The sequence below is a fragment of the Oreochromis aureus genome, linkage group 3 (genome assembly GCF_013358895.1).
Source record: "Oreochromis aureus strain Israel breed Guangdong linkage group 3, ZZ_aureus, whole genome shotgun sequence".
Taxonomy (NCBI): domain Eukaryota; kingdom Metazoa; phylum Chordata; class Actinopteri; order Cichliformes; family Cichlidae; genus Oreochromis; species Oreochromis aureus.
Genome location: NC_052944.1, coordinates 60,253,687 through 60,279,807, shown reverse-complemented (window position 1 = coordinate 60,279,807; position 26,121 = coordinate 60,253,687). Strand labels below are relative to the sequence as shown.

The window sequence follows — 26,121 nt, the reverse complement described above, 5'->3', positions numbered from 1 at the left end:
TAGAGTTTTCCAAAGTGATTCATGATCAGAACGTAAAAGACATTTAGATGTATAGAGTCATTCCAAACAGCTCTCATCCCTCCGAACCCTAACATACTGACGGGATGTGAACGTTTTGCATATTATTAATGCAAACAAAACTCGACAATTTCAGTCTCATTCAAAGGAGTTGACCTCAGATATACATGAGCCTGAGCTCTAAGGGACCGTCTACAAAGTGTGGAACAGCAAAAGCACAAAATATTAATAAATATTCAGCAAGAACACAAATTTAGAAGATCATCATTTAGCCTGGAGAAATAGTTTGTTGCTTTATAAGAAAGCCCTCCGCAAAGCCAGAACATCTTACTATTCATCACTGATTGAAGAAAATGAGAATAACCCCAGGTTTCTCTTCAGCACTGCAGGCTGACAAAAAGTCAGAGCTCTACTGAGCCAACCATCCCTTTAACGTTAACTAGTAATGACTTCATGAACTTCATCATAAATAAAATTTATCCATTAGAGGAAAAAATTACTCAAAATCATCTCACAGATGTAATATTATCTACAGCTACTTTTAGTACCATTGATATTCATAGACTCTTTTTTTCCAACTGATCTTTCTGAGTTAACTTCAATAATTAATTCCTCCAAACCATCAACGTGTCTTTTAGACCCCATTCCTACAAAACTGCTCAAAGAAGTCCTGCCATTAATTAATTCTTCAATCCTAAATATGATCAACCTATCTCTAATAATCGGCTATGTACCACAGGCCTTCAAGCTGGCTGTAGTTAAACCTTTACTCAAAAAGCCATCTCTAGACCCAGCTGTCTTAGCTAATTATAGGCCAATCTCCAACCTTCCTTTCATATCAAACATCCTTGAAAGAGTAGTTGTCAAACAGCTAACAGATCATCTGCAGAGGAATGGCTTATTTGAAGAGTTTCAGTCAGGTTTCAGAGCTCATCACAGCACAGAAACAGCTTTAGTGAAGGTTACAAATGATCTTCTTATGGCAGTGGGCAAATCTATCTCCGTTCTATGATGTCATCAGAAAGGGCCTGTTCTTCTGTTCTCTACTGTAGTGACGTCTGTTTCCCTTAGGATGGTCTTTAAGGGCTTTGTCGGTATGTAATCCTGTTTTAGCCATACTAATGAAAAAATATATATTTGAACAAACACCAAGAGGAAACGAGCCATCAATTCACTGATTCACACACCAGAATTTACAGCACTGACATCAGAATGTAATTTGTGTAAGAACAAGAAATGTATTATTGACGAAAGACATTCCCCCACAATGTTTTATTTTATTGCAATATTGTATTCTGTTAAAATGACCTGATTGTTCAAATATGTGATTTTCTTTAGTTTTAAAATAATGTGTGAGCATTATGTATGTAATAAGCAGATCTAGTGGGAGTAAACAAACCCAGTCACTCAGTGTAAGCCAGTGCGCCTAGCAAGAGCTGTGTGTACAAACATTTAGCAATGTACTATGTATTCAGTGGTCCCTCATTTATCGCTGGGTTACATTCTAAAAATAACCAGCGATAGGTGAAATAGTAGCTAACTTTATTTTTTACAATTATTATAGATGTTTGAAGTCTGTAAAACCCCTCACTACACACTTTATACACTTTTCTCAGACAGGCATGAACATTTTAACACTTTTCTCTCTTGTTTAAACACTCTCAAAGTTCAAACCTTTGTAGAAAAATAAGTCCAGTATTATAGAATAAAACCAAAGACACCCGCAGGTGACTTTGACGGTGCAAAACGTTTCATCGACATTTTTGTGTTTGTTGGAGAAAACTTACAAACATACAGTACAGCACTTCAGAGTCACACCCCTAGCGATCAAAGATTTATGTAAATTTGACAAGATGAACACATCCTACTGTACAGGAGACACGGCACGAGATTGATTGGCAATGGTCTACAGCCAATCAGGACGCAGAACACAATGCATTGTAAAAAACAAAACAAAAACCCAAAAAAGCATGCAAAATTGCACAAAAAGAATCTGCAAAACAGCAAGACCGCAAAAGGTGAACCGCGTTATAGCGAGGGACCACTGTATGCCTTTGCAGAAAATAAAGGCGGACTCACAAAAGCCACAATTCCTTTTAATCCAAGTGTGCTGTAGGCAGATGTTAACAAAGAGAGGGAAATCAATACTGTAAACACTGAGGACAGATATGTGTACTTCAGTCACAAAGAGACTGCTAGGAAAACCACAACCACCAAATACCTGCCAATAGTAAGTCCTGAAGAGTCAGCTGAATGAGAAGAACAAGATCCGGTAAATCAAACCTCCGCCCTGCCAGTGATCAGACACCCTGCTGGTGTAGCTGGTGGCTAAAGGAGTACCCAGCCCCCTGAGACTGTACGCTACATGAGCACATAAAGAAGATGGCCAAAACTGATAGTGTTCTCAGTGAATACCTCATTGAGCAGAGACCTGAGAAAGAAGAGGAGCCAGAACAAAAACCATCACCAGCAGAAAGAAGTCAGACAATCCAGCACATAAAGCCATGCAAGCAGGGAGGGCATTAATGGAAGGCCTTAATCAAGTCTCGGGAACAAAAGACCTGGCCTGCCTTTAAACCCATATCTGATAGCAGCTGCTGTCATAAGGAATGTATCTCTGGGTGACCGGGACACAAACAGATCCATTGATCCTTCTATAAAAGTCAGTTTCTACTGACATGAATATGAAAACACCTTCAATATTAATGCATGTTCAAATGTCAATAGTGAACAAAGACACAGACAAACACACACACACTGGAAAAGAACTGAAGCTCTACATGAAGTATAATTTGACAAATTTAAGATCCCTTCCTTCATTAAAAGCTTAAATCTAAAGTGAAAAGTCATATAAAATGGTTATAGAAGCGTCTGTGCACATGCATCGGTTATGTGCGATAACATGCATGATGTAAGGTTCTGTATGTGCAATTGCATCTGTTTTTGTGTGTCTGAATGTGTGTAACTTTATGAATGAATCACATTTTTTTAGATTGCATCCTGGTACATTAAATTGAAGGGTCCTCTTAAAGGGGAGGAGCTAAAGCAGCCTGTTTCCAATGGGGGATGAATTGAGGGACTCCACCAAGTGCCAGTATTAGATAAAGAAGGATTATTCTGAACTGTCAATCATGAAAGCCTACCTTCAAAAGAGTCCAAAAAAACAAAAAAACGGCCTGATGTAGAATGCAAATATCTAAGAACAAACAAAAACAAAAGAGGGAAAGCTGAGGCTAAATATACAAACAAAGGTAATCAGAGCGAAATGGAGACACTTGGGGAAACTAGACACATCTCAATGAAAGCTGAAAACGAGACAAGGGGATGTAAAGCTAAAAGCAAGGCACAAGAGGCAGAGGACTATCAAAATAAAACAGGACATAACTGAACAGAGAATTAGTTCACAGTGATGGAGACTTGACAAGACACATGAGGACACTGGGAAGGCTAGACTAAACTAAGAGAATCTATAAACAGCAAATAACAAAAGCAAAAATTGAGAATCCTACATCTCAAGGCACAGCGCTCCCACCTCTCACCCTGCTGCAAAGCCACAAACCACAGCCCTATCTGCAACCTTTAAGTTAAAAGTGATCTCCACGCAGTGAACAGTCCTCAGTCTCATCTGCTCTGAAGAGTCTAAAACAACAGTTTTATGACTTTGTGACTTACTAATTAATTTGTAATTGTAGGCTTTCTCTTTTTGGCATAAATGTATGTATGTATGTATTTAGGGTCTAATTAAGTATTGATAATATAAAATGCATTGTGTCCTATTACAGTTACTTAGTTATTTTTAAGAGAAAGTTCTAGTGACCTATTTTCTGATTACATCAGTTATTGGTATACATTCTCCTAATAAATCCATGGAGCCTTATTAGGTTAGAGTTCGGTTATGATCCAAATAGATGGTTAGTCTTGGAATGTGTGACTGTGTGAGTTTCTGGGAACTGGATTGAATTTCTGGTATTAATCAAACACATATTTAATTGTCTGTTGGGATGCCCGTAGGGTAATCTGAGTTATAGAGCGCTTTCCTTTGGGAAGCTTGTTCATTCTCTTTGTTGAAATGAAGCTTACAAGTTCAGTGTGACAGCCTACAAATGGAGGGTCGCGGGAAGGAGCTGTAAGTACTATTGCAACAACTCTTGAAAACATACAAATAGCACACATACAACAAATAATTTTAGATTTTTTGTATTCTTTTTTTTTTTACACTTGAAACCATTTAAAGCATTTCTGCTTCAAGTCATCCTCATGTAATATCTGCTAAAGGGAAATGGGTACAGCAGCTGCAAACACTATTCTCAAAATCAGTGACTTTAATGGTATTTTAAAACTTTGATTTAGTCAAATTTGATTAGGTTTTGAACTCAGGTTGTGATATTCACTGAACACCAGTATCCTCAGACATTTATAGTAATCTAAGTGTTAACTAGTTCTCAGCAGAACTAGTTAACATGGAAATTTCTGCTGGAACTGTGTAACTGCTCAACGTGGCTATTTGTCAGCAACTTTGTGTTTGTCTGCATTAGGGATTTAGCTCTTACAAAGAAAGAAAGAAAGAAAGAGCTGATTACTTATTTACTACATTTAGTTTAGTGTTATTTTTCTATTAATTCAAACAAAGAAGACGATGAAGTAGTCTCTGTTGCTCACTAAGTCATCGAGCAAACTTTCGTGCCAACACTCTCATTGGCTTTTTTAGAGCTACACTTGGGCTGACTTTATTTTTTATTTTTATTTTTTTCATATTTGTGATTATTTTTTAACTTCTTCTTTTTTTCCAAATCCTACTTTTTTTTTCTGCTCCGCCAAACGTAACAAACGTAACAAACGTAACAAACGTCACATTACGTCACGTAACGTCACATTACGTGACGTTACGTGACCAAGCCCTGCAGTTTGAGGAAGCGGTTGAACTCGGTTGTCATGGCTCCATTTTAGCTTTCCTAAGCGTTGAATTTAATTCCAGACTTGAATTCAATTCAAGTTCAGTCTGGTTTATCACATCGTCATTTAGACTGACCTGACTTGGCAAAGTGAAATAACGCGGAAATGGCTGCAGGAACTGCTTTATACTGGTCGATTTTATTTTTGGGCTTCGTGTTCGTCTCTGCAGGTGAAAAAAAATCCAACGATGTCTGCATTTGGTTTGGAGAAAAAGAAGTTCCAGCTTGGTTTAAGAGTAATAACTGAGTAATAACTGTGTTTTTTGTTTCATATTGATTCGTTTTGTCTGCGTGTGTGAAGGCGACGCGAGGCTGGGTGGACTCAACATGTGTCGCTGTAATCCAGATGTCAGAGAGACGGACAAGTGTAATGTGTGTGTCAGTGCACTGTGTTGTAGTTTCAGGAGTTGGTAACATCTGCATGCTTGTGTTCTGTGTGTACAATCAGCTGTAGCCACAGAAAAGGCAGCATGCAGAGACTTGGGCTGCTTTCGTTGTAATTTTTGGGTGTGGTTTGTGATTCTTTTTGTTTTGTGGACCTTTTGTCTAAGTTTTGGTCATTTTTTAATATCAGTTATGTTTCTATTTTTCCTTAATGTCATTTATTCTATCCTCCATCAGTCTGCCTTCTACCCTTAATCCTTAAGTTATGTTCAAGTTAGGTTTCAGTATCGTGGTTATGTTGTATTTGGTTAGTTCCCTTCTGTTGCTTCAGTGCTACCTCTGTGTTTGTCGTTTGTCTCTGTGTCAAGTCCGTTCCACTTATTTTCCTCATCTTGTTTTCCTCAAGGCGTTTCAAAACTAGCTCCTTATTCTCTGAGGACAGTGGCTTTGTTGTGCTCTGGTAAAGTCAACAAAGAACATTCGCACATGTCTCCACTGCTGCTGTAGGTGTGACAGTGCAGCATGCAGTGGCTGTGGGTATGACATACTCTGTGGAGCTATTTGATCCTGAGTGTCTGTTAAAGTAAATAAACTTTCAGTATTTCACCTTCCTTTAAATAGGCCAAACTTTAATATTGCAGCTTTTTTCCAGTCTTACTGACTAAAACATTTAATGCACAGACGAATTCCTACTAAAACTAAACCAGTTTTGTGTAACTAATTATCCTGATCGGCAGTGTAGATGAATCCAGGGTAGATTAATCGCCTCTTTCAGTCCGCCCCAGGGCAGCTGTGGCTACAATGTAGCTTGCCATCACCAGTGTGTGAATGGGTGAATGACTGTCCTTAGGGACTAAGTAAAGTGCTATACAAATGCAGGCCATTTACCATAACAGGAAGATAACCTGGTAATGTTGGACTCACTCCGTAGTACAGGGCAAGCTTAACAGAGCTTATTGAGATCTCTGGCTGCTGTAGAAATAAACAGTTGTACTTTGACCTTTAACCTCTCCACTTTGTGTTGTTTCCTCATTCAGACCAGAAAAAAATCACAGCTGAGTCTGGACAGAACGCCACTCTGCCATGTCGAGTGCCAAACAACAACAAACCGATTATTGTTGTAGAGTGGAGCAGAGCTGACCTGGGAAATGAATATGTCCTTTTCTACCGGGACAAGAAATTTGATCCAGAACACCAGCATTCATCGTTTGTGGGTCGGGTGGATCTGCAGGACAAACACATGAAGGATGGAAATGTGTCTTTGATTCTGAAGGATGTGACGAGAAACGACAGTGGAAGATACGAGTGTCGTGTCTTCAGGAGAGGAATGATTCGAAGGAAGCGAGCGAATCTGGACACTGACCCCGTCAGCATCATCTACCTGAGAGTTGTTGATCCTCCAGGTGAGTGAGTAGAGTTGAGTGTGTGTGTGATCAGAGGTGAAGCTGCTTCCTGGTTGTTGATGTTTGTTTCTAAAGATGTTGTTGATGAGACTTTGTAGAAAGCAGCTGGTCTGAGTGATGTGATCAGAGTGCAGTAGATAATGTCTGACAGCAGTTTGAAGAGGAAATGGATTCTGTTCTGTTCTTCACTCATCACCTACCTGACAGCTGACACCTCACACCTGTTTCTCACCTGCAGGTCACACAGGAGGAGACACAGAGGATGGATCTGTTGGACTGATAGTTGGTCTGTCTGTCTTTGGTCTACTTGGTGGTGCTGTTGTTTTTTTTATCTACAAAAAGCACAAAGCCGTTGGGTTAGGATTCATTCCAACCTTCAGATCAGATGGAAACTAATAGATATGTTGCACATAAAAGTTAAACTGCCATGTCAGTGATTTGGTATCTGATCATCCTCATCATCACAACTCACAGGTTACAGTATTTCTTATGCTGTAGTCAAAGAGATTCACAATTAATCATATTTTACCAATATCTGACCAACACTTGTGGACGTGCAGAGATTCTTGTGAAAATGGTCCTTGGGCCCGATGAGCTAAAAATGATCCCAGCTTAAGACCAGTAAAAAATAGAGAGTGTAACTTAAAATAACTATTTTAAAACCAAGTTAATGATGGTTAAATGTGGATTATCAGTATCAGAGTAGTTTCTATCAGCTGGAGCTGAATCAGACTGAACAGATATCAAATATCAACAAATAAATCTGAAGCAGCTACTTTGAACCAGTATAACTGAGCGATGATGATTATGATTATATTCAAATATTTTCTTCACTGCCTACCAAACAACATTTAAATAGGTTAAATAGGGATAATGTGGAACAACTGAACATGATATGCTGATTCCCAATTTGGATAAGCTATTTGGCAGTTAGACTCTGATTAGCTATATCAGAATATCCCAGCAAATACAGGAATTAGGACAGGACCTAAAAGGAGTCTAGATGCTGGTGATGACGATGAAGATGAAAATGGAGGTTTAGATGGGACTTTGAGTGACCAGGGTGAGGTGGAAATAGAGAGAAGGTGGGTCACATGAATGAGACTGTGAAAGGCAGAAAGACAGAAGAGCACTGAGATGAGGCCGACTGACTTACAGAAGGCGAGCAAGAAAATGATGGGATCAGTCTGATGAAATGAGTTTATGAATGTGGAAGTGATGCAGGCAGATAAATAAATACAGATCTCTCTCCTACTGAACTCATGCATGAGCTTCATGCGTGTAATCCACCACCGTCTCCATTTTATGAGTCATATATAAAACAACAGCTGATCATTATGTAAATTTATGCATACTCCATGTTACATATACACATTTACAAAACATTTCAAGTGTAGCAACAAAATGTAAACTACAGATTTATTAGTCTGGATTTATTATGCATATATTTGTTTGTTCATCGCTGTGTGCTGTATGTGGAACTACAGTGTTTATTCATTTTAAGTATTTTCATGAGATTTCTGCACAGGAAGATAAACTGCATTATGTAAATGTATTCATTCAACATATCTATATCAGTGTTTCCCAACCAGTGTGGCGCAGCACATAGGTGTGCCATGAGAAATGATCAGGTGTGGCGTGGAAGATTATGTGCTTCCACCTGATTAGTACTCTTAGTGACCGGAGTGAGTAACGGGCAGAACAATTACATTCTGTACCACTAGAGGGCAGTGCAACTACCTGCTCTAATTAAAGGGGTTGCCAACTGCCAGTAAAACAGAAGACGAAGAAGAAACTACATAATAGTCACGCTGCAAGTGAGACTATGCAGTGGGTAATGGCAATAGATAAATATTTGAAAAGAAAAAGTAGTCAATCTGACCTGAGTCCTGGAGAAAATTCCGACCCAGATGAAGGGCCTAGCATGAGTAGTGGTCAGAAGAAAGCAAAAAAGGTATACTGTGGAAAAAACATAACCAATTCCGCTATGACTGGTGCGTGGGGAAAAATTATTAATATGCTTCTTCTGACATTTTTGTTTAGGTGGTGTGCCGTGTGATTTTTCTAATGTGAAATATGGGACGTGGCTCCAAAAGGTTGGGAAACACTGATCTATGCTACAATATTAGAATGAGTGGATTAGTTTTATCTTCTGATTGAGCAGCTATTTGTAAGATCAAACTTGTTCTGTGAGGTTGGAACTACACAAACTGACAGCACAAACAGAGCACGGTTTGTGTGCATATTATGATCTGAGTGTAGACGAAGCTCTGTGGATTATAAACAATCACTAATCTTCCTGATAGTGTGCAGGATCCATTGCATACATTGCAACAACTGCATGACTTCTGGTGCAGTTTACAGGTGTTATATTATTTTATATATATATATTTTTTTTTATAAATCAAAAGGTTGAAATACGCTGAATATAGCTACATGTCAACTATACAGAAGGAGAGTCTTCAGTCTCTCTATTACTTCAGTTTAAACATCTCAAGAGCTGCTATGCTGGTACATGTTAATTTATTTCCTTTACTATTAGAAAAGCTGTTAAAGGTTGTTGAAATGTGTTATTTTGTGTGGTGTTTTTTTATTAATCATTATTAAAGTTTTACATTTATTTAGCAGTGATTTTATTTCCTAATTTCTGTATTTTTTTTTTTCCTTGAATTTCTGTATACTGCATCTAAGCATAAGAAGTTTAAGTATATGCTGCTTCTTTGGAGCCAGAAGAATGTTAAAAAGCTCGTGATTAGCCATACAGTCAGATAATTACACGAAAAGATACACGAAAAAAACTCCAACAGTGCAGACACAGTTCACAGGTCCAGTTCAGGGACTACAATTAGCTGAAGTGAAGCCTAGCACTAAGCTAAAAGTTACAATTGCCTGTGTAGCATCTAACTGTCAGTCAAAGAGCCCACACCCCTAATAATGCAAAGTGTTAACCTCAATACAATAACAAAATACATAAATAATGATAAAATTAACATTGATTCTAGACACAAAGCTTAGTTCAGCATTCAAACTGGAAGAAGTGCGTTTAATTTGAATCTCCTAAATGCTCACAGAGTTACAATATATTTAGTGGAAGGATCTTCAATTTTTCCTTCATACTGAATCACAGAAAAAATGGCATTTCCATTGAAAAATAAATAAATAAATAAATAAATAAATAAATAAATAAATAATGACAAAAAAAAACAAGAACAGATTAGTACGGAAGCGTAGAGCTGCCACCCAGGCAAAAGAAAAATAGAAGTATATAACGTGATATACTTCTATTTTTTTGCCTAGTGGCAGCTTCAACTCCTCGTAGATTAGGGTACAAAATAAAAAAAATAGACAAAATCTGAAAAAAAACAAGAAAAATATTTTAATAACGAAATAAAAATGAAAAAAATAATAACTTGAGGGTAAAAAACCCCAGAAACAATGCAAAAAAAACCACTGAAGGAAAGTCAACTTAGAAAAAACATAAACAAGAAAAAATGCAAAGAAAATAAGGGAAAAAATTCAAAAACACTTTGTTGAAGTCAAATGAACTTTCAAATGTAATCATCCATTGCAGTTTGACCTTTTGGGGCCACCGTGCTAATGGAGTGCTAATGTTAGCTAACTTAGTTATTAAGCTGCATCCACAGATTGTATCAGTGCACAGGTACTTACTAATTAATGCTGAATAATGCCACTTTCCACATGCCTCTGAACTCTGATGTCAGAAATCGGGAGTGACGCCACTGGTGTTTAAGAAAAAAAAAAAAAATCAGGATTTGTTTTGGTACTTAGCAAGGCAGGGGCATTTGCACTTAAAAACACATTAATGGATAGAGCCTGCGCTGTGTATGACTTATTTAGTCAGTCACAAATACACAGCAATGGCAGTACAAGTTAAAAGTTCACAGTTTTTACTTTCAGTGCCGCCATCTTGGATCGCTAACTCAGGGTACGTTGGTGTGCTGCGGCTTACCGAGTGCGAAATTTGTATGTAAGTTGTACATAACTGATTCAAGCTGAGTGCATTGATTATAATCAAAATTTAGATGGAATTAAAGTTTATATTCCCATAAACTAATTTTATTATCTTAATATAGGGCAAGGCTAAGTTAACTTTGCACAAAAATAACAGTTTGCCAAAATAATAGTTTCTTCCATCTCTTCTGAAAGAGAACCATTTAGTTTTGGTTTCTATATTACATGATTTTCTGTGGAAGTCCCCTCATGTATTGGTAAATGGTAAATGGTAAATGGCCTGTATTTGTATAGCGCTTTTACTAGCCCCGCCTAAGGACCCCAAAGCGCTTTACATACCCAGTCATCCACCCATTCACACACACATTCACACACTGGTGGAGGCAAGCTACAGTTGTAGCCACAGCTGCCCTGGGACAGACTGACAGATTAAAGGAAAAATTCCTCATCCAGTGATTCAGGCAGAATTCCTGAGGAAAGAAAACACATAGAGACCCACTTACCACATGCACTTGAACAGGTATTCAATAACAGGCATTAACATCCCCACACACACCCATGGGACCAACCCATTATTGATCACTGCAGTTAGAAAAAGAGGAGTGTGTTTCTGAGCCCAGGACATTCACAAAAAAAAAACTGAATTTCAGAAAAATCACATTCTTGTTAACTAAAGGTTAAAACACTGCTAACTGAACCTGGCCCATGTTAAAATAATAAAATTAGTATAGCTCTGGTCCAGCAGACTGCTGCTGACTGGGACTTTCTAACCAGAGGGAGATCCATGTACATGAATTATTCTTTGAACTGCTTGAGGCAATAAATCTATTTAACTTGTTTTGGTTTCTATATTACACGTTTTTTTCCGTAGAAGTCCCCTCATGTATTAAAGGTGTAAAAAAAATTCCTCTGCCAGAGAATTTGTGAGGAATGTAAACAAATACACAGACCCACTTACCACATTCATTTGAACAGGTATTGAATAACAGACATGAAGGTCACCACACACACCCATGGGACCAGCCCTTAATGATGTGAGTCAAGAATTCTCATGGACAGGAAGGACATAATGGGCACTTTGTGTGGATGGATCAAAGTTGTTATTGCAGTCCTAAAACTTTGCCACTATCCTGGAACTCTTCACTCCATCCTCACGATGAGATATCTGTTAAAAAAATAAATCTGTGTTAGATTAATGCCTGATGCTTGCAGCGTGCTATTAAAGCCAAGAAGTGTTGTGCAATTGATGCATGTGGCTCAGTAACAATGGCTGGGTGTAGAGAGAAACACTTGGTTGTCAGGCCTGCAGCGCTCTCCCTCACAGCCACACCTCAGGATTTTTGCGCCAGTAATTCCCACCGCTGCTTTTATTGAAGTGAACTGGCTGCACAAAAATGTATTAGGTTAGGAATAAGTACTTTTAGAACACACCCTGGGTCTCTGTTTCTGTGTTTGTCATGTTTTCTGTCTTATTGTGATAGTCCTTCTCCATACACATTGTGCTCTGATCAGTAGTTCAAAGAAGTTTTCATTATGGTTTTAAGATGCTTGTTAATAATAATAATAATGATAATAAGTACAGCCAGCAAAGCCAGGTGGAGTGGCCATACCTGCAGCTGCTGTGTGTGTGTATGTATATGTGAGAGATTTTGCTTCGTCATGGAAAGAATGAGGGGAAAAACACTGTCCTGTTAAACCAGTGACTGCAGCTTTAATCTGATCTGGAATCAGTCCAAAGAATCTATAACATTTTGGTGACGGTTTTAACGTGTTTGATGCGTCATCAATGAGATGTTTTTGTTAATCTTTGCAGTGAGCATGAACAGAATCTGTGACCTGTTACCTAACAATAAAAAGTGTCTTGAGGTGACTGTTGTCGTGAGGTGCCGCTATATAAATAAACATATTCATGTTATTCAAAATAAAATAAAAAATAATACTTTATTACAGTGTTCATGATTAGGGAACGTCAGTAACATGGTGGACCAGAATTGTTTATATTAACTCATCTCTGTGTTGGCTGTGGGGTCCATGTACTCATGGATCTCTGTTGTTCCATCAACAGTTTCATTCACCCCTGGCCTATAGCTTGACGTCATCCATATAGACATGGTGGCTGACGTTTGATCCGTTTTGCAGACAGTATCTGTAGCCTCTTGGTAATGATCACTCCTCAGCAGTGGGGGCAGAGCATCTCCTTTCTGCACTTGGCTGTAGAGTGGAATCTGTTAATATGAATCCACTCTACAGCCCTACAAAGTTTGATCAGAATTGAATCAAAAGTAATTGACCAATAGTGTTTACTGACTGAAAGGATAACACCCATGCAATGCTTAAGGGGTGGAGACAATGAATACATCTCTTTGAAAGGACAACAATCAGGGCACATGTTAAAACACACACCTAAAATAGCTAATAACAAAAGAGAACACGTCAGTCTGCTCTCCCAAAAGGCACTCCCTGTTATTTTTATGCAGGAACGTCATTATCTTTGGTATTGTTTTGTAAATAGTCCCGGATTTCATAATGAACATAAACTCCTCTTTCGTCACGAGACAGTCAGAGAGAGCTGCTGAAAAACAGCACACAGAGCTGATATGACACTGGCCAGTGTTTAAACTAGTCAGGTTTAAAACACAGTTATTCTGTTCTTCCTGGAAAAAGCTTAATCATTTGGAAATTTATAATAGTTTTATTTAGCTTTGAATGAGCAGAAGTGGATAAAATGCCGGCTGGGACATCTGCGTCTCTCTGCCAGATTTTACTGTCTGTCTGCCTCCTGTTTGCCTCTACAGGTGAGACTGAACTTGCTTTAAATTCAGTAAGATTCACAAATAGCAACGCAGTACTAAGAGCCATGTTTGGATTCTTGCTGTCTATGAGTACATGACACGATCGGATGCTAGTGAGGAGCTTTTAAAGATCTGAGCCCCTGCTGCAGAAAGTAGATTCAGTGAAAGTTCTGATTTTGTCAACCCTTAGATATGGTTGAGAAAATGGGTTCATTTAAACTCCAGCGATTTAGCTGGACATGTGCTGCGACGATTACGAGGTGAAGGCTGCAGCTGCTGAGGGTGCACTACTGCTGAAACTTTGGATGGCCGACAAAACGGCTCTTCTGATGTTTTCAGCTAAATCGCTGGACATGCTGGTAGGCAAGAAGTGAAGCAGCTCATAGCGGTGAGACGTGACCATCAGGGGAGAGCAGACACAACCTGACTACTACTGGCACACTTCAGCGCCAGAGGTTTTCATAGAGCTTTTATTTTGGTATTTCCATTGACCCGCACAATAAATTTGCATGTTAGCTAAATATTTAGTTTCCTGTAACATTTAGATTTAAATATAATATTTAGATTTAACATTCAAAATTGTGTTTTAAATATAAAAAGTTACAAATATTTTAGTAAACGTTGTTAAAAATGACTCGAAAAACATGTTTTTGTAAGGTTTTGAGCTAAATGTGGAAAAATGTTGCTGTTAATTTTAGTGTGAAATTTTACAACCGGCGCCCTATACTGAGTCAGCTTATTGGTCTGAGAATGAGTTTTCTGTCAGATGCTTCCTGCTGCACCTGTTTTCATTCACACTGTCAATAAATCAGACATTAGAGTGTTTTAATCTGCAGAAGTTCGCAGTTAGTGTTTGATCTAGTTCAAACACTCATCAATGTCACACTGTGAACTTCTTCTAACTCTGTGACTCTGTAGAGATTGAGGCAGCTGTCAGTGTAATCAGTCTGTATGTGATCTGTGCCACTGACTGCACTGATCACAACATATTTAATCCTGTTATAAAGGTTTATGAATTAAGGCTTTGGAACTGCTGTCAGAACACATGTTGAAATAACGTTAGAGTTGCATCGCTTCCCTTTTTAAGGTTAATTTGAAAAGAGAATTCACCATTTTTTAATTTCTGCATCAACACCTTCAATAACACCATCGTTTCATGTTATTAAAAATCTACAACCTCATTTTCATTCAAAGGAGTTGATCTCAGACATACATGAGCCTAAGTTTTAAGGGACTGTCTACAAATTGCAACACTGAAAAAAATAAAACAGAATATTAATCAATATTAACTAAAAAACTCTGCTGTCATACACTATAGAGGAAGAAAATTCATTTCATACCAGGTATTCAGAATAGTGATCCCAACTGTGTTATCTACCACGCTGATAGCCAGTTACTAAATAGGCTTTCTCCTTAGGCTCTGGGTGCTGTGTTTTGGTGACAGCCATGTTCTGGACTGACAGTCTCTCAAAAAAATGAAGGGAATCCGTATAACTGGGGAAGTCTGTGTACAGCTGTTGAATGTGTAATGACTGTTTCCTATCTGTGTTGCTGTTGTAAGTCTTCTATCTCCTTGTACTCGATATGTCTGGTTTGTCAATACGTCGTATTTGTTCATAATAATAATAATAAAACAGGTCCTGCTGATCTTACTGCAGCAGCGAGTCTGAAATGAGGCTTCAGAACCGTCTTATTTAGAATAAGATATATATTTCAACACTTTGGCAAATCTACACATGAAGTAAGCAATGATGTATCCATGCTTGTCACTGCTAACATCTGAGATTAAAACTTAAACATTTTTGTGGATAATTGTAAGAATACTCAGTATTAACTTTTTATTATAAATGTTGTCTCAGCTTTAATTGAATGTATTTGCATACTGCGGGAACTCACGGTGTGTCAGATGCTTTAAATCTCAGATTAAAAAGACTTTAGTTCAGCTGAGCTCTGCGGGCTCTCTGTCTGTGAACTAAAGAGGTTTTCCCCTGTTTCAGATGGGAAAATTATCAGAGCTGAGCCTGGACAGGACGTCACTCTGCCATGTCAAACTCCAAACATCAGCGTGCCCATCAGATCTGTGGAGTGGTTCAGACTTGACCTGCAGGAAGGACATGTCCTTACATACCGGGGTGAGCAGTTTATTTCATTGAACCAGCTTCCATCGTTTGTGAACCGGGTGGATCTGAAGGACAGACGGACGAAGGACGGAGACGTGTCTTTGATTCTGAAGGATGTGACGAGTGACGACACTGGAACATTTCAGTGTTACGTCGTCCAGAGAGGAACAAATGGCAGAAAAAGCATTTTTGAATATATCAGCACCGTCTACCTGAGAGTTGTTCCTCCAGGTGAGTCAGTTTGAAGAGGAAATGGATTCTGTTCTGTTCTTCACTCATCACCTACCTGACAGCTGACACCTCACACCTGTTTCTCACCTGCAGGTCAGACAGGAGGACACAGGAAACGTGAAGGGAACGAGGATGTATCCTCTGGATTGGACTTTTGTTTAACAGTTAGTGTTATACTTGTTACACTAGCTCTTGCTTTTTTTATGACCTTGACAATACCCAAAACACAGGAGAAGAAGATTTGATTCAGCCATCAGATGACTCGACAGGTGAGCCTTAAGTCACCTACCCACTAAACATTGGACATCGGATAGACGTCCATATTATGTCTATATTGGGTCCATTGGCACATGACCAATTCTGGACATCTATATATCCAAACTAGGTCCACAACTTGAACATTAAAACACTAGATTTCAGTAGACATCGAAAAAAAAGACCTCACCTGGTGTTAAATGGCAGATAAAAGTCACTCCGAGGTCAATTTGCTCAGTGGGTCGCTAGCAGCAGTGAGTTGTAGATGTCTAACAGATCTTGAATTTATTTAGTGTTTCTTCAGAAACATTATTAAAGAGATTAAAAAATAAATAAATGAAATTAAGTGTTTTCTTTTCCAAGATTGTTTCGCTGTTAATAAGCAGTAATTTCAATCAAAGATGGATGTAATCAAGTCTTCATAGAGCAGCCAGTCCCAAATGACTGCTACAATCCATTTTCACCAAAAGTTATTTTTTATTTCCAGAATTATTTCTATCATTATGTTTTCATTTATCAATTTGATAATTTACTTTTTTGGGAAGCAGTGTGTGAAACCTAAAAATGTATGATCACATACATCATGTTGAAACAGGATTTCTACATGATCTAGTTCTCATTTGTTTTGTTTCTACGCTGTACATACAGCCTGGTATATATTTATTTTAGGAGTGTTGGGATTAAATAATTTGCAGTGCCTCAATAATGCTATGCTTTTATTAATAAGTGTTATAAAGTTATATAGAGTAGTATTAAGTGGACACAGCCCTGAAAAATAAAGGTATGACACCATGTGTCCTTGGGGAGTAGAAAGCTGCAGACTCTCGCCCATGCATGCCTGGGAAAATGTAGATAAGAGTGGAAAGTTACTGAGACACTGTTGTTTAGACTAGAATGAGAGAGCTTCTGTAATAAAACTGTTAGTGTCATGCAGGATGCATTTCCCTTCTAGAAGTAATGTGAAAGAGAAATAAAGAGTTAAATGGTCTCAGTGTAGCACTGAGCAGTGTTTTGTCTTCCATCGGATGCCTCTGAGGAATCAAAAGAACTCGGTTAAGTGTTGATATTTATATTTACAGGAGATGGTGGAACATGTTTGGTTGTCACTGTCAGACGTTGTGTATTGTTGCATGTGTTCACAGATAAAGAGAGTTTACAAAGTGAATAATAAGCAGGTTAATCAGTGTTAGTGCGACTGCTCAGATATATTATTGAAGCTGCAGAGCAGGAGGATTTAGTTGTAAGTTACACTGTATGTAAAAGGGACCAACATACAGTCATTATTTAGTAAATTTGTACCTAAACAAACAAGATAACCAGATGGGTTAAAATATCTGAACCTGAGTTAACGTTGTGTTTTTATGTGACAACAAGATGACGTGTACATGGACAGAAAAAGATGGTGAAATTCTGTTTAATAAACAAACGAGGAAGAGCTTGCAGACTGAACACAACTCATGTCTCCTGCTCCAGTTTTTCTGTATAACACAGGTCCATCTGAAGCCCTGCAACAGCTACAACGAGCTCTCATGTTCCCTGTTTTTCATGAAAACATGACAAAATGTCAACATTTGATACTTATAAAAATCCAGTTTTGATTTATTTAAGAAATGCGCCCTACTCACATGCCCAGCACAAAACAATAAAATAAAATCAAGCTTCTTCGACTGTGACCTACGTACAGTCCTTCTAATAAAATGTCAGAGACAGCACTGACACAACGAAACACAACTTCATAAATTGCAACATACATCAACCATGGCAGCAGCTAAGAAGAACTGAAAATAAGATGAAACATAAGAAGAGAAAAATATCTCACATGCTCACGTCAGCTGAATATTCCTACAGTTGGTGGGTGTGGCCTTAAACCATTATCTGATAGCACCTGCTGTCATAAAGAATTTACCTCTGGGCGACAGAGACAGAGAGAACAACAGATCCTTGTCATTAGAGTCAGTCTAACTTTGTAAACACCCTCATTACTAACACAACCCACACACTCACAAAAAAAACACTCTTGCAGAAAAGGTATGAAAAACATTCTGTGCTTAGGAAACAGCAGTAACGAACAGGGTCTGTGTGTATTTATGTTTACGTTCAAAACTGCAAATACATCATCATAACTTAACTGTTTCCTTTTTATGTATTCTGAAATCTGACCGAACCTCTAAATATCAGCATTAACAAGATTCTTTGAGCTATTATTTTATTCCTATATTTTTTTCATTTACTCAAAGCATAAAAATACATTTTTGTCTAACTGATTAAAGTTTGACATGATTGGCTGATCCAAAAAAAGTGTAATTATGGTGTAATATGATAATTATGATGACTAAAGTCACAAAACAAACCATTTAACTTACTGGCCTAAACTCTCAATACTTCTCATGCACTGTTCTCCCTGCTGAGTGAACTCATCCGCCCTCTTTGTGTTTTACTGTAAAGTTTGCAAACAAAGGTAGAGTAACGAACAGTTGTTCCTGTCTGTCTTATCTGTGTGTCTGCATTTATCTTTAATTTCAAGACAGTAGCATGTTTAAATGCACGTGTCAAACGCTACTAAAAACACAACCCCCGCGGCAGAAGTAACGAATACTTCTCACTAGTTAATCTGCTCCCACAGAGGCACTTATTCATATTTATATTTTGGTGCACCATTAACCCTTGGCGTGTTTTTTGATTAGTGCCAGATTTCATAATAAAGAACTTTAACACATCCTTCATCAGAAGACAGAGAGATTACTCTGTTCATCATTTGGAAATTTAGAATAGTTTTATTCAGTTTTGTTGAGCAGAAGTGGATGAAATGCCTGCTGGGACATGTGTGTCTATTTCCTGGATTTTACTCTCTGCCTCCTGTTTGCCTCTACAGGTGAGAATGAACTTGCTTTAAATTCAACTGGATTCACAAATAGTAACGCACTAAGAGCCATGTTTGGATTCTCGAGTCAGCAACCGCTTTGTTTTACATCGAGTTTTCTTCCTGCTGCACCTGTTTTTATTAATACAGTCACTAAATACGACATTAAAGTGTTTTAATCGGCAGAAGTTCACAGTTTGAGTTAGAAACACTCATCAATGTCACACTGTGAACTTTTTCTAACTCTGTGACTCTGTAGAGATTGAGATCAGTCTCTATGTGATCTGTGGCACTGACTGCACTGATCCCAACATATTTAATCCTGTTATAAAGGTTAAAAGGTTATAAAGGAAATGCTGTCAAAAACATTTTGAAATACAGCTGTGAGAAGTTGTCAAACAACATATTTAAAAAGAAGCCAGAGTGGATATGTGCACATTTAAAGTTTGAACCGAGTTATCTGTAATGAAAATATGGAACATTTTTGTTCTTTTACAGGCCAATCTTATAAAATACACGTGTTTTTAGCTTTAAATTTATATAAAATCATATTTGGTCTTGCAGATTTGTTTTATATTAAGTATTTACAGGTGTAAAAACAGTCAAAGTATCTAGTAATATGATTAAATACTGTTCTAATACAAAATGTTAGGCATAAAATCACAGAAATGTACAATTTTATCTGAAAAATCTAGAATTTTTTCTGTAATTATTGTAATAATATATCACCTATTAAAAAAGTGCAATATATTGTTGTTAGAGTAGTAACTGAGTTTAAAATTACAGCAATCTATTGTTCATTTCTGATTATATCAGCTGTAAAAAAAAATTTTTTACATGTAACCCACATCAAGTTAATGTATTTAGTTTTGTAAAACTATCCTGAAAATGTTTTTGTAATTATTATACAGTAACATTTGTACATAACATTGGTCTGTTGTAGTTACACAGCTTATCAGGTACATTCTGGTGGATGTGAATACAGAATGTTAATAAAATACTAGCTTTACTTTGTACAATAAGTAAAAAATACTGCTGTAATTCAGCATTACTACATTTCATTTAGCTGTATTTGTTCTTAAAATCATGATTTATTGATGAACAGCATATAGATATGTGTTTGGAATTAGACTCTGATGGCCCTTCTCTGTGCAGGTGGCTTGAATGGAGCCTGATGCATAACCGTGAACTGACGGCACTTGGCTTTTTCAAGCAATTTTAACTCAATTTAAAGGATTAGGGTAACCCCCCCAACCCTAACCCATTTCTCTCTCTAAGAAGTGTTGGAAATGATTTCATATTGCCTTAAGTGCTTTTCTTTGGTTTGTTAATTGGCACTACAAGCAGAATTTAAAGGTTGGTTAGAGTCAAAGTTTTATTGTGTGAGGTGGTAAAGATAAGCTATAAACTACATAAATTGATGCTTAACCGTGAACTGAGGTATGCAAATAAAAAAACATGCAAAGTATTAGATGTTGTTGTCATTATTATTACTAGCATTTTGTATTTAGAGTTTAGCTGTGCACTTTGGGATCACAAACACTAAATTAATAAATGAAACATTAGTTTATTTACCACTTCAATCTTACAACAAACCTCTGGAGGAGCCCTCCAGCTCCAAAATGTGAGTTTCCAGTGAATGATTTGCTGTACTTGTATATGATGACACATTGAATCAGCCTCCATATTTGAAACACAGAGGGGTCGCTACACCTTGTTAAATATCCCAATTCTTTGATGTTTGGGCTGAAGGAAGAACAACACTCGGTGTATAAATGCTCAATCAACAATCTCTTTATTCCATATAATTCTCATTATTCCTTACACACTTTGAGCATAAACATCCGGAGGGGAGATGAGCAAGGGAGGGTGTCCTGCAAAATCTCGAAGTGTCTGACCGTTTCTCACATTCTTGTAGCTTCAGCCCTCCTCCACACTAAGCATTCACATTCTTTCTCTCTTATGGTGCCTACGTGATGGCCTTGGCTTCCTCTTTTATCTCCTCCTGATGAGAAAGGGCAGAAAAGCTCTACGGTATGTTCTGTTCTCTTTGTACTCAGAAAAAGAAGGCCATGATTCTTCACAAACAGTATTTCTTTTACTCAGCAGTGTAATGCATCATAAAACAGTAATGATTTCACAATCTTTAATCCAAGACATAATGTGGCTTATAGCTGTATAATGATTCAACAATTCTTTGATTAGAAGTATAAGGTGGCATAAGATAGTATAATAATCTCACAACCTGCTGCCTGGGATCATTTCATTAAGCGCCTCCCACTAACACACCCACTGTTCCCAGTACTGCTGAACACCTGTACGCTACACAGAAGAAGGTTTTTACCCTCAACCTTACCCTTTGGTTACAGAGTCAGAGCTCTGTCCTGCATTCAATACACTTCCTGGTTCAGACAAAAAAACAAAAAACAAAAAAAACCTGGAGGCTTCAAATTTTTCACAGTGACAGGCTCACCCAGGTTTTTCTGGTTCATGTTATATCTGTTTGTAAAAGTAAATATGTTGCGGTATTATGAAAATATTATTTTTAATGTTAGGAAGGTTAAAGGGATTATTTTCAAATACATATTATACCACAGCCCCCCTGTTGCTCCAAGAAAGAAGCACAGGTGGACCACAAGAAGAGATTTACAATAAATCCTTTTTTCAGCTTTACTGGATTTAAATATGACATCGTATACTCCACATTCTGACTTTTTTTAAGCTAGTGCATTTCATCATCAGTGAGAATAATCTAAGCTGGATCTAAGATGTCAAACAGCAGAAGTAAAGCTGTTGATGGAGAATCAACCCCTCATCAGAATATCAGAATGTAGATCTTAACCTAAACGTGGCAGCACAAAGCTGGGATGGAATAAATACTCTTCACAATTTAACAGACAACCGACAACGCCACCCTGGAATTTCACCCAGAGAATACTGGATCGAAGTAATGCTAATTACCAGGAAGACACTCAGGTCCGTTATACTCAATAGAGGGCCGTGGTTCAATGATAAAGTAAATTTTCAATTTATTAGTAACTATTTAAAATAGCACATAAAAACACAACCAGGCGCATCAATATAGATGGGTCGAGGCTTACCAGTGGGGGGACAGGGATGCCACATACAGAAACAACTCAAAAAAAGGAAAACTCACCAATACATAAGGGCAGCACACTATCACACTCTAACACAGCTAAAAACGCAGGATCCACAAAGGATCCCACCACCGAGGCACCGCAGTCACCTCCACATCAGGCCCTCTGCAGGAGGTGACCAGAAGGCCGAATGGTCGCTACTATTTATAGCAGCGCCCCCTACTGCGCCGAACTAAAACTGTGATCAACGACCAGTACATATAATATTCATCCTGCAACATAAAGATGGACCCAAAGTTTATCATTGTAGGCATTCCCGCTAGATGCATACTATCACTAACAAATAAGAGACTGTGTGTATTCTTACTTATGGTGTAAGGGAGAGCATCTTACTGTAGCAGTGTTGGGAAGGTTACTTTTAAAATGTATTCCACTACAGAATACTGAATACATGCCCTAAAATGTATTCTGTAACGTATTCCGTTACGTTACTCAATGAGAGTAACGTATTCTGAATACTTTGGAATACTTAATATATTATCATGCTGTTTACAACTACATGAATGTCCTATTGCTGTAATTTATTACTGTTACTGAAGGTACGTAGTACGAAAACGTAGTAAAGGGACCTCTGGCTAACACGTCCGGTTCCCCTGTCGGGCTGGTAGCCGAAAACTAGCTTTACTTTGTTGTCTGGGTCAACTTTGCTTATGGAGAGAGAGAGAGGCGTTGAAAGGCTGCTCCAACGGAACTTATTTTTCCGGAGGAAAACACGAACACAGTGTACAGTTGAGTCTTAATAGCTTACTTACAAATGGGCTCCTCAGGCACTCTTCTTGGCTGCAGTGGTTATTATTATATTTACATGCTTCCAGCTCCCGTTTTTGCTCCGTGACAGCTCGGACTTTTCCTTTCTCTCCCTCCCTCGCTCACAGAGACACATAATGGGTATGGTAGTCCATTCTCCCTGCAGCACGGACTACACTGCCCATCAGGCTACATGCTTTAGAGCTATGCCTGTAGCATTCTGCCTTTTAGCTTAGCACAACAACAACAACAACAAAAAAGCGCTCTCTCACCCAGGAAACACGCAGAGAGAGAGAGCGCGTCACCCTGTAACCATGGCAACCGTAACGCTGCCGCCTGGAACAACAGAATGTAGCTGTCAAACAAACCCAAACAATCCTGACCCGCGACAATGTGAAACAGGAAAGTACCGCCGTGTATTCCATTTATTTCAACAAAGTAACTGTATTCTGAATACCACCTTTTTAAACGGTAACTGTAACGGAATACAGTTACTCATATTTTGTATTCTGAATACGTAACGGCGGTACATGTATTCCGTTACTCCCCAACACTGTACTGTAGTGACTAAGTGTGGAACAACGCATTGTTAAAGGCTGACACAGAGTCCTGTTTAATGTAGTGCAATTAAAATACATTACATGCATTTGAGGCCTATTTGAACCACTTTGATTCTAATGTTCCTAATCTTATGTTGGTGGGATTCCCCCCCAAAATTCCCACATGTGGGACTAATAAAGGTTTATCTTCTCTTATGTTATCTTTTCCTAAACACACTGATAAGGAAGGAATGGCTGTAATTTTGAGTGTTGCATATAAGAATCTGACCCGACATGGTAGACCTATACAGACTCTGAGCTTCTATTTATCCAGCATTACCAACCTTTATCTGTCCTGTTGCAATACTAAGAACAGCAGGAGTTCACTCACAATTCAGCTGTTACGGGATCTGAAACCTTGCAACGATCTGTTCAGCTGGAGGTTTGTAGTAATTCTGCTTCTGCTGTGCTTTTGATTTTTTAAAGGTCACAGAAAAAGCAACAACAGCTGCAAGAAGCAAAAGATGACAAACATTCAGTCCAACAGATCCTGCCTCCTTCCCTACATCCTTCTCCTCTCCATCCTCCTTCCCTCCATCCTCTGTGTGTCCTCCTGTCTGACCTGCAGGTGAGAAACAGGTGTGAGGTGTCAGCTGTCAGGTAGGTGATGAGTGAAGAACAGAACAGAATCCATTTCCTCTTCAAACTGCTGTCAGACATTATCTACTGCACTCTGATCACATCACTCAGACCAGCTGCTTTCTACAAAGTCTCATCAACAACATCTTTAGAAACAAACATCAACAACCAGGAAGCAGCTTCACCTCTGATCACACACACACTCAACTCTACTCACTCACCTGGAGGAACAACATGAAGGTAGATGATGCTGATATGTTCCACAACGCTCTTCCTGTGGTTCGTTTCTCTCTGAATGACATAACACTGATATGTCCCAGTGTCATTTCTCGTGACATCCTTCAGAACCAAAGACACGTCTCCGTCCTTCATCCGTCTGTCCTGCAGATCCACCCGGTTCACAAATGATGGAAGCTGGTTGAATGAAACAAACTGCTCCTCCCGGTACATGAGGACATGTCCTTCCAGCTGGTCAAGTCTGAACCACTCCACTGCTCTGATGGGAACAGTGATATTTGGAGCTCGACATGGCAGAGTGACGTTCTGTCCGGACTCTGCTGTGAAGATTTTCTGGTCTGAAAGAGGAAACAACACAGAGCAGAGAGGTCAAAGGGGACAAAGAACAACTGCTCAGCTCACAGGGAGGAGCAAACAGAGAGCACAGGTATGGTGTGATCCGTTCCTTCAGTGTGACAGATCCCAAAATAATAAATGAGTCATAAGCAAACAGAATTTATTTAAACAGCAATCATTACAGTGAGACCAGCGGCTGGACCGTCCACATTCACAGAGATAGAAAAAATGTCTAAATTTCATTGTGAGGTGTCTCTGCCTTCACACTGATGAGAGATTGTTGTCTAAGAACTGATTTAAACTGGATTTTAATGTTTGTAAAGTAATAAACTTGTGCAGACAAAAGCATCGAGTACAGCTAAAAGTAAATAGAGCAGGTATAGAAGAAGGGGAGGAGTCAGGTGGTAACAGACACTCATATCCAGGTTATCAGACTTTGCACTGAATCTGCTTTCTGAAACAGGACCCAGATCAGTTTTAGGCTGCTTTAACTCTTCATTTGTGGCACAGTGTCAAGCCACGGGAATGAATCAATGAGCACAGGTCACATCAGTGTGTGGTGTTGTTTTCAGAGTCAGAGTCAGGATTTTGGATCTGCCAAAGACTGATTGCCCTTACTCCCATTTATCTGGGCTTGGATTTGTCAGTATAAGTAAACTGGCTTGGTACTAGTATACTCTGGGAGGTATAGCAGCTAGGGAATGCATTGTGTCAATGAGATACTCACTAAGATATGAAAATGAGCGTGTGTGTGTGTGTACAAGCTAGATTTCACCTGCTGAGGCAAATATAAGGAGGCAGAAGGAGAGTAAAGGCAGCCAGGGAGATGATGAAGCTGAAGCAGACATTTCCTCTTCATGTATCTCTGCTGATGCGACATTTAAAGATGCTCTAGATATCCAAAGGATGGTGCCATTTTCCAAGAGTAAGAGGCTTTAAATCTGCCTACATTACCCCAAAGTTATTGAACTGAAGTGAGCGTGATGACTGGTGTGTTTATTTTCAGCAGCTCGCTGTGTTTGCCTTTCAAGGAAGGTGGAGTTAATCTGTTTCAGAATGAAACAGAAGAACAAGGGCGGAGTTCTAAAAAACGCAGGATCCTGTTTCAGAGATGTTCATCTTAAAAAAAGAGCTTTACATGAAAGACCTCATAGAAATGATGTATCTTGTTACAGTATAAGACATGTTCTGCTGGTTTAGAACATCCATCCAATATAATATCAATACAAAAGCACCAAATCGCAACAATGGTTTCCTTTGAGATGCTTCATATTGTAATGTGGAGATCTTACCATAATACAGAGAAAAACACAACAACCAGAAGACCCCCTATGATCAAGCACTTGGCAACAAAGGGAAGGAAAATCTACCTTTTAACAGTAAGAGACCTCCAGCAGAACCAGGCTCAGGGAGGGCTGTGACCAGTTGAGGGTGAGGGGAGAAAGACAGGATAAAAGACATGCTGTGGAAGAGAGCCA

The 26,121-nt window shown here is 38.5% G+C and overlaps 2 protein-coding genes across 3 annotated transcripts; one reads left to right on the top strand and one right to left on the bottom strand.

Moving 5' to 3' along the window:
- Positions 1–13,069: 13,069 nt before the first annotated feature.
- On the top strand, positions 13,070–17,775 carry LOC116325343 (CD226 antigen-like). Of its 2 annotated transcripts, XM_031746190.2 has the most exons (4): positions 13,070–13,524; positions 15,519–15,872; positions 15,966–16,006; positions 16,103–17,775. In XM_031746190.2, exons 1-4 carry the CDS (start codon positions 13,455–13,457, stop codon positions 16,115–16,117), a joined length of 480 nt encoding a protein of 159 aa, XP_031602050.1. In that variant the 5' UTR covers positions 13,070–13,454; the 3' UTR covers positions 16,118–17,775. The 2 variants fall into 2 exon arrangements, with proteins under 2 accessions (XP_031602050.1, XP_031602049.1); XM_031746189.2 differs by having other exon boundaries at positions 13,071–13,524; positions 15,966–17,775.
- A 2,990-nt stretch (positions 17,776–20,765) lies between these two features.
- LOC120437389 lies at positions 20,766–25,628 on the bottom strand. Its single transcript, XM_039607923.1, has 4 exons — positions 25,419–25,628; positions 24,292–24,645; positions 23,823–24,053; positions 20,766–20,992 (listed from the first exon to the last, which is right to left on the bottom strand). Exons 1-3 carry the CDS (start codon positions 25,489–25,491, stop codon positions 23,833–23,835), a joined length of 648 nt encoding a protein of 215 aa, XP_039463857.1. The 5' UTR covers positions 25,492–25,628; the 3' UTR covers positions 20,766–20,992; positions 23,823–23,832.
- Positions 25,629–26,121: the final 493 nt, after the last annotated feature.